This window comes from Hipposideros armiger, unplaced genomic scaffold, assembly GCF_001890085.2.
Source record: "Hipposideros armiger isolate ML-2016 unplaced genomic scaffold, ASM189008v1 scaffold_45, whole genome shotgun sequence".
In the NCBI taxonomy this organism is placed as follows: Eukaryota; Metazoa; Chordata; class Mammalia; order Chiroptera; family Hipposideridae; genus Hipposideros; species Hipposideros armiger.
In genome coordinates, this window is record NW_017731395.1 from 117940 (window position 1) to 127325 (window position 9386).

Below are 9386 nucleotides of genomic sequence, written 5' to 3' on the forward strand. Positions count from 1 at the left end.
CTTTGATTCTTAAGTGGGATTTGGGGAAGCCGCTTAAATACTCCTCAACGGCTTTAAAATAAAAATCCACAGTAAACCACTGAACTCTAGAATATAATGTGGACGGCAAAGAGCCACTAATGCCGCCATCATAATGGGCATGAAGGTCATTAATTATCTTAATTCCTTTAAAGAAGAGCAAAGGTCAGGGCCCGCCTGCCTGGGTGAATTACTGACTATATAAGTCTATCGCTGTGGGATGCATTAAATGGGACTTTCTTTCCTTTCTCCCCATCCCCACACCCCCAGTCCGTCTTCCACACAGAGCCAGGAGCAGTGTCCAGAAAAATACCCCTCCTTAAATGTTCCTGCATTTTCTCTTTGGACTGTCTAATTCTTTATGCCTCTATGTTCATCTGTTGCCTTTAGTTCGTTCTCTGGTTATGAGGTATCTGTCTGAAGTTTGTGATAGATGTTTTGAAAATCCTTCATAAAATAAACACTAGAGACAAATGGAAAGCATCACATCGAATGTGTTTCAGTGCTTAGGGGCACGGGAGAGTTTATGGAAGGGTACGTTGTAAAGCCTTGCTGACGGAATGTTTTTTCTTGTTGGTCCTGTTTTCAATTTCCGTGAGTAGCTTTAGATTTTATATTTTCTGCTAAGTGAGGACATAGAAAGTGGTAGGAATGAACCCAAATACCTCAGTGTCCTATGTATTGTTACTCTAGAAAATGAGGGCATTAGATGGGATTTTTGTCACATTTTGAGCACAGCCCAAGTCGCTTGTGTGTTAACTAGACAATTTTCTTTTCTGTATAAGTTTTTAACTTTTTAAATGAAAAGAAAAGACTCCCTAGCCTTAGAATTGAAAACATAGCATTCTTTTAGTCTCCTTATACACAGTCACAAGGAGACTTATCCAAGCTATCATTAGCAATTTTCCTGACATATTTTAAAATGCTGACATATTTAGGAGGGCTGCCATAGGAATTATATTTATTGCAAATAATCAACAGATAACCATTGAGAGGCAGTAATACTCAATTATCATCAAATTGAAAATGCAGATTTGAGGGGAAATATTCCCAAATACCATATTTTCTAGAAAAAATAAAATAACAGTAATTAGAAATTCTTTTTTTTTTTTTAATTTGCAGGATCTTCAAAGAATGACATTCATTTCTTGTATATGCTGTAGAAACAACATCCTGTATTTTTAGTTACGCTTGGAAACGTTTCAACTTTCATTGCTCTGAGAATGCAACAAAACCTGTCAGCAACCACTAGCATCTCAGGATTGGAAGAAAATGCAATAATAAAAGGCACAAAAATGAACCAAAGGACACCCTGGGTCTAGTCCTTTTAGTAGAGGAAAAAAACACTACCTGTTTCACCCACGTCAATGGATACTTGGCTTGGGCTCAGAGAAATTGGGTTAAAGCTTAGAAATTCCTATCATTCAGAACATGGAATAGCCGGCAGCACTGTTTCTAGGTAAATCTTATTTAATGTTTCCCTAATTAGAATCAATAAAACCCAATTTTCATTCTTGGGCTTTTGCGGTACACAATCAGTCAGGGTCCAGAAATCTCCCTCAGCCACTTTTTCTGCAAAGCCCGCGCATGGTCTCCTGACACTTATCTGACAGGATCTGAAAATTAAGTTTTATAAATGTTTGTTACCAAAACACACTAATTGGATGGACTCGGGAAAATTAACACAGAGGCCTTGAGATAATGAGTAATGATTTATTAGGGGTCCTCTTTATCTCAGACAAATGAAGCTCACTGGAACGGCTGTAATCTTCTTAAAGATACTTGACAAGCCACTTCCCAATGTCTCAGGTTTGCACAGAAAACCATAGCTGTTCCTCTGCCGTGTGGACTTAGAAATGGGCCAGGGCTCGTTTTTCTCGCAGTAGAGGAAATTATCAATGGTTAGACTCAATGTCTGCATAAAACGAATGAGAGAAATGGGCAGTCTGTGTATTCCTGAGTCCAGGATAACGAAACCTCTAATGAAATTAGGCATTAGTGTTTATCACATTTTATTGTATTATCAAAAAGTTTTTTATTATAATGTGCAAAATCTGCTTACTGCAGTCCTAGATCGTATGTGCAGAATGCCAAACGGCTTATGCAGGCGGGGGAAAAGATGCCAGATTGGACAATTGAAGGTGTAATCAACATAATGTTTTTTGGAAAGGCAAAAGGAAACTATGCCATATGTTCACTTAAGCTTTAATTTTATGTAAAATGGGTTGTTTTTCCTTTGACATAGCAAAAATGTCCTTTCGTTTACAGTTCAGGGCCTGTTTTACTTATTTAACCCATCGCGATATGCTCATGTGTATGATGCACAGCAGCGACCCCTCCTGGCGGACCTGAATTTGAAGAGGTCACTTTTTCTCTTCCCTTGAAAGTAGAGCAAAAATTACCCGCATCTTTTCTAGAACTGCTACAGTTGCAGGATCCTCTGGTGAGTGCGGCTTGTGTCTTCTGAGTCTAAGACAGCTAAATGTGAGAACTGTTTCCAGGGCCTAATATGAACTCTTTGCATAAACATCCTAAAATGCTAGCTAGCTCTGTTGCACTACAGCTAGAGCTGCGTTTTCAGAAAATGGGATACAGTGATTGCCTCAATCTATATTCTGGCTCTTTTTAGTTAATGACAAAGAGAATGGGGCTTGCATTTTAGCAACCACCATCATCCTTTCAGATTGCAACCTGGCATTATAAAACCATGGGCTCTTTAAAAACAATTCATAGTGCCCATAAGGGCATCTGAGATGGAACCATCAACCTATGCTTGTTATTAGTAGGACCCATTCTTGTTTTAATCTATTGCAAGCGAGTGTGTTAACCTCCTATAGCTCCAAATTAATGAGGCTCCTAATGTATTTTCATTGGGAGGTTGAGCAGTCAAAGTCATTTAGTTAGTGAAAACTACAAAAATCACTTTCTTGTGAAATCTGAAGCGAACAGCTCCAATGAACTAATGATCACAGTATGATCCATTTTATGTACCTCTGAAAATAAAGATAACCAGTAAATGTAAAATTCACACTGTATAAGCTACGCCTTAATATGCTGATGCTTCCACAAAATGACTAGGTAAAAAAAAAAAAAGAAAGAAAGAAAAGGTAGCAGGAAAAAAACAAAGGAAAAAAAAGGTAATTAGCTGAACTGCTTTACTCCTCAAAGGCAATTCTAGGAAATGGAGCCACGGCCCCCCAACAAAGACAAGCTTCCTTGGAGTCAGGAGAGATGGGCATTCCCAAACTGGTAGACACAGAGCTGGGCAGCCAGACATGTCTGCTGTACTCACATGGCTTTTTGGCTGGCTGAACCAGCTGAGGGTTCAGGTATGGGCTGTTCTCCGCGTCTATTCTGCGCTTGTACTTCTGCCGACCGCCGCGTACTCTGTCAAGACGCACCCCTGTGGGCAAAGACAGGCACTGACTTACTGTTGGGATCTTTATCTTTGAGACCAATCCAATACATAGAGGGTATCACCCAGGGGTGTTAGGGAGACAGACAGAAGGTTGGATGGGTCACGGGTATTAAAGGAATATAAAAAAGTGGTGGCTAAGCCAAGATTGGCAGTGGTTGGAAACCAAATTGGGCAGGGGATAACAAACCCGAAAGACATTTTCCATAAGGCCATCCAAGTCACGTGTACACATCAAAGAAAAGGCATGTTTTCGTGGGAATTCATACAGAGAAACGGTTTCTCAAAGACAATGGTAATTTGTACCTTATTTATCAATTACCCCTGGAAGCTCAATGTGTACAGTCAGGTAGACCAGTAGACCAGCTACCCAACCCTCTGCAGTCTACCAGGGACTCAGTGAGGGCCTCTGAAATTGAATTGCACTGAGTACCATATTTCCCCATGTATAAGACGCACCCTTTTTTGAAAAAGTCGGGGTCTAAAACCTGGGTGTGTCTTATACAGTGGTTGTATGAGTGCAAAAAGCAAGAGCGGAAAAAGTGGGACATGCAAGAAAAAAAAATCTACAACCACTGTATAACACACACCCAATTTTTAGACCCCAAATTTTTCGAAAACAGGTGTGTCTTATACATGGGGAAATACGGTACATACCTTGGAAAGCCAGAATTGCACTACACCAGATGAGATGCAAGGATTGTTCCATAGTATCATGTCAACAGGTCTCAGAAGGAGAGTGTTATTTACATCCTGGCAGATATTTGTATTCTCGTGCAAATAGAAGAATCCTGGGAGCAGCTTTGGACTGAACACAGGAGAGAAACAGGGGTGCTTCCTGAAAGAATTCTGGAGGGTTGATGGCAAAGAAGGGGTGCGTCAGTAAGGCAGAGCTGACAGGTGAAGCTAGGAAGCAGGCACGGGTAGACTGGCTATGAGTAAAACTTTCTCCCAAAGAGTGATGCGTTGGGTCAAGACTCAGGGAGCTTCGGCTGGCAGTGGATTTAAAAGATCAAGGAAAGAGCAAAAGGGAAAGAAAGGGATTAAAAATCAAGAAATGTTACATGGGGGAGTGGTGGGGAAGAGCTTGTTAGTAACCTGGTTTCCAGTCTGTAACTGTAAAGTTTAAAACAGGACCATGCAAATCTTTGTCAAATAAAGAGTGAGAGAGAAAAAAGCAAGGTGAGAGCTTCTTTTTGCAGAATTAGGTTGGATCTTAATTAATAAAACACTATCCATTAATAAATTCAACCAAGTAATTCATTGCACATATTTTAGCATTTCTCAAACCATTTAGAAACTAGCAGCATCAATATTATTATTTTACTGAAGAGCCTTTAATATGCAAATAACCTCCGTAAAACTCTCAGAGGAAGATACAGCCTATATAAGGTTTTGCAAACCAAGTTAACCAAGGATTCTGTGTTTAGAATATTTATTACTATCAGGTGGAACATGTGAGTTGTGGGTTATCTGAGTTAACACGAGACAGTTTGAAAAAGGTTGACATATGTCTATGTGAATTCTGAAGATAAATATATATACTCCAAGGTTAAGTATTATTAATCCACAAAATAAAGGAAAACACAATTTTTTCATATTATCTTAGTAATAATGCTTTAAGAGCTGGTTATCTTTTAGTGAAATACACAAACATAGACTTGGTCTTGATAAATCTTGACGCCTCATACTGAAACATCAGAGCAGAGTTTAAATGAAAGCAGGAGGAAACTTGAAGCACAATTAAGTAGGTTTGAATGAACAAATACCAAAAAACAAAGAAATTAGGTAATGTCTAAGTATTCACTGAAAACAATACTGCATGTGAGTCACAAAGAAGCTATATGCAATAACATAATAAGTTATTTTTAAACAGTAACAAAGAATATGTTAAAAAATAAAACATAATTTGCAAGTCAGAATGGTTGAGTTTTGTTTTGTTTTGTTTTGTTTATGGACCTTTCTTTGGTTAACGTTTTGTTTTGTTTTGTTTTGTTTATGGACCTTTCTTTGGTTAACTAGCTCTGTAAACTTTGATGAGTTACTTAACAAATTTGCTTTTCCAAATATAAGGTGGATATAAAGACACTATCCTCCCCAAAGTTTCGCTGTAAGGATCTAATATTATATTAATATACTTTCTTATACAAATGCATGATTAAAATATTTTATAAACCTTAAAATGCCAGGGAAAATAAGGAAGTTGTCACTATATCATACTGTTGTTCAAATACTGCTCTACTATTTTATTTAAATGTATTTTGCATCATGATCATTTACGGAAAATCAATCTCCATGGAGTTTGACAATCTAGCTTGCCTCAGTTCTGTAGATAAACAGATTTGAGGTATGATAGAGTGGTAAGATAATTCAAAAACTACAAGCCAAATAATGAAACTATTTGATGTCTAAGTGATTTATAGACATATTTTGTATCCCATTCTACTTATGGCTCATCCCTGTCAGTAATAATATCATTTAGGTAGGTGATTATTTTAGAATAGATATAGAAACTAATTCAAAGTCTATCAAAAAGAAGGATGCTTTCCTTAAATTTAGCTGTAAGTATCCAATACAAAGTTGAATAGAGAATTGATAATTATACAATTAACCTGATACAGTTAAAGCTAAATATTTTAGCAGAAAGAAACAACAAAAAACAACAGTTTTTACCATTAGGGCCTGGGGAACCCAGATTTGCTATAAACAAATATCAGTCTAATCTAAATATTTCCACTGAAGGTGACAAAGCTTGTCTCTTTACACCTTTACAGTCTTAAATACAAACGATTTCTGTTTCGACTTTGCTTGTAAGCCAGTTTTTAAAAAGTTTAAAAATAAGATTTCTCCCAGGAAATAAGATACCTGCAATGTTCAGTGTTTGACAGGATCTGAAGTTAATTAAGGCAGCTGGATTTTTATTCATGTGGAGACTGCCATCATCTTTTTTTTTTTAAATAAAAGATTTCAATAGTTGGCATTACCTACCAAGTTGAACGTTTCACATTGCTTCTTCTTTCAAACACTGCATGTGCCTACACTGCCACAAGGGAATTACAAATCTTATACTTTGTCAGAATTTACAAAATTGAGAAAGCCAGAATAAGGCAAGGAGGAAAAAAAAAAACGCTGTGAGGCAAATAAACGCCAAAAGAAGTAAAACAGTTCAGCACAAGGTCTTCTTAGGTCAGCTAATTTTAAGCCTACATTTTATGCCCAAATGCAAATTTTCATATTATATAGTCCAAAGTCAAAAGTATTTTTCACATTTTTAATAGCACAAAGTCAGAGGCATTTCATAGGATAATAAAAGACCTTCCCTTCAGAGAATTACCAAAGGATGCCCTAGCTTACTTTCCTAAATTAAAGACATGCCTTTTGTAATGTTCCCTAACAAAGGTCTGCGAAAAACATGAATGACACAGACCCCCGGAATACTTAAGAAGGATGCAAATAGTTAAAAGTAAAAAGAATTTTTAAAAGATACTGAATTTAATGACTACTAAATCAATAGTTACATTAAATAATTGTTATCAAACATGACTTGTAATTGGGTGCAGACTGGAAAAGCAAGATTTCTGAAACCATACGGTGAACATGGTGGGGACTTCCACTAAATACCTCCCTGCTAGTGCAGTTCCCTTTCACTCTGGGAGGACTTGACTCCCTCCTTAAAGTACCCAGCAGGGCTCTTGAATTCTCCCGAGATTTCTGTGAAAGACCCATCATGAACAGAGAGAGGATGGAGAAATTCCTTGGAGGCGCTACAGGACAAGCAGCAGAGGCAGATGAGCAGTGTCAGACACCACAGCGGGAATTTTAGTGGCAGTCTTGGATGGGGTTTTTGGTGGGGACTGTGTCCTGACAGAGTGTACCAGTTTCACCTAGAGTAGGTGTGCACATTCATAGGCTCCTGGGTAAGGGGATGAGTGACAATTATTTGTGTAGCCACACATATACTCCAGGGGGAATCTAACCATATTAAATTCTGAAGATCACGTGAGACAATAAAACACGCCACCCTCTAGAGAGCTTCTCGAACCCATACTGCCCCTTCTCAAGGTAGACAGTGACATTGTTAAACACGGCGTCATAATTTAGTGCTTTTCTTCCTGTTTCAGCAGTCTTCATACCTACATCTCCCTACCGAGCAATGTCTTCTTCGTTAATTGAATGAATCAATCTCTACATGAAGCGTCTTGGAATACACCAAAATAGTAGCCAGTTGCTCATAGTCACTGGTTGTCAAGACCTTACTATATTCCAGGCAATGGGTTGTGTGTATGTATATATATATATATATATATATATATATATATATATATCAACACATTTAATCCTTACAGCAATCCTAATAAGGTGTATATGGGGGGCAGCTATTAACATCCTGTTTTACAAAGGAGAAAACTAAAACTAGCAAGAGGCTGAGCCAGGAGGGGGAGCTGGGGAGAATAGCTGCAGAATCCATATTTTTAGGTGCTGTGTTTGAACTGCTTCTCTGCCATTGAATCCTGTTTTGGGGAAACAGCATTTGGCATATGTATAAACAGCAGAAGCACGGGCAGGTAAACCCCAATTAGGGTGGTGAAGAACATTCACGTCAGGATATGGGGTGCATGCAAAGAGGTAACAGAATGATGAACAAGCAGGGGAACTGAATCCTTTCGTGCAATTAAAAGGCTAGTCACTTTGCCTGTATCACTCCATCCGGCGACCTCACTTAGCAAAGCGTATAGCTATAAGGCTGTGGGCAAACCAAAAGCGCTCAAAAGGTTCAGTCACTCTGCTTATCCACTGAGGCCACGACCCAGGGATGTTAATTTCCTTTCTCCTTGTTTATCCTTAAAATGTAGCTGCGATGCAGACAAGGCCTGTTTTGTCCTGGCCACAGAGGCAGTGCGATTGTACAGTTCAGAGCGAAGGCTCAGGCTTTTCCAGAGATACCCTGGTTACATTTACTCCTGCTGGAATATCATGACAACTCAGAAACTTTGCAAATTGCTAGACTGCATGTGAAAATGCTGTGAGATCTGCTGAACTAACAGGGCAAAAAAAAAAAATCACACATGGAGAGAAAATGCATATCCATTAGGTGAACTTTTTTTTTTTAATACTAAGTCCTCAGTCACTAAAAGAGATAAAAGCCATGACTCACATTAAAGCTTCCTTGCTCTACAGATGAATTAACAATTAGCAAGGGGAAGTCTTTCGTTTGGGTCTCCTGATAGCTATCTGGACTATTAAACATGTGAGGCTTGCATAGCAAATTACAAAGCCTTCCCTCCGTTTCAGGCTCAGCTGGCATCCAAAATACATTTGCAGATTTCTGTGCATAGGACACAACCCCAGAGAAGTCCCCCCCTTCTTTTTTTTCAAGGTGTGATTCACTGCTCTTGGCCGGTTCAGAGGCATATATGTTAAGTCTGTAATCTGGATTAGAGGCGAAATCAAAATGATAGAAATTTAAAATAACCATAGACAAACTATTTTGCAGGAGAAATGTTGTTCCGTCGGGGTCAAGTTGCGCCATCCTCATCTGTGGCACATACAAGTTCAGATTAGGTCATCTGCAACAGGTGACAAGTTTTAATTGAATGCCTTCTGTCTTCAATTCTGACAAAAGTTGAATGGAAACAAATGAGTCTTGCAAGACGGCCCTGAGCCTCACAATACCCAATATCTCATTATTTTTAAACAGCTATCTATAAACTGGTGCTGACAAGCCCAGGACCCTTTATTTCTGCTCAAGATGAGGTGGCTGTGAAGGGAAAAAGAAAGAAAGAAAAAGGGGCATCCAGAACATTACATTAAACATGCAGTACCCACCATCATCGCTTCCCCAATGTAATTAAAGGAAATCGCCTATTCAAAAGGTACTATTTCTTACTTTGCTTGATGTCAGAGAGAGAGAGAGAGAGAGAGAGAGAGAGAGAGAGAGAGAGAGAGAGAGAGA

General features: G+C 38.6%; 1 protein-coding gene across 14 annotated transcripts in view; it reads right to left on the reverse strand.

Moving 5' to 3' along the window:
* ESRRG (estrogen related receptor gamma) overlaps nucleotides 1-9386 on the reverse strand; it is a 581699-nt gene that overhangs the window by 67471 nt on the left and 504842 nt on the right. For all 14 annotated transcript variants that reach the window (XM_019639644.1, XM_019639646.1, XM_019639650.1 and 11 more), the window contains one exon: nucleotides 3311-3421. In XM_019639644.1, coding sequence (XP_019495189.1) covers nucleotides 3311-3421 — 111 coding nt within the window. The remainder of the gene's footprint in view (nucleotides 1-3310; nucleotides 3422-9386) is intronic.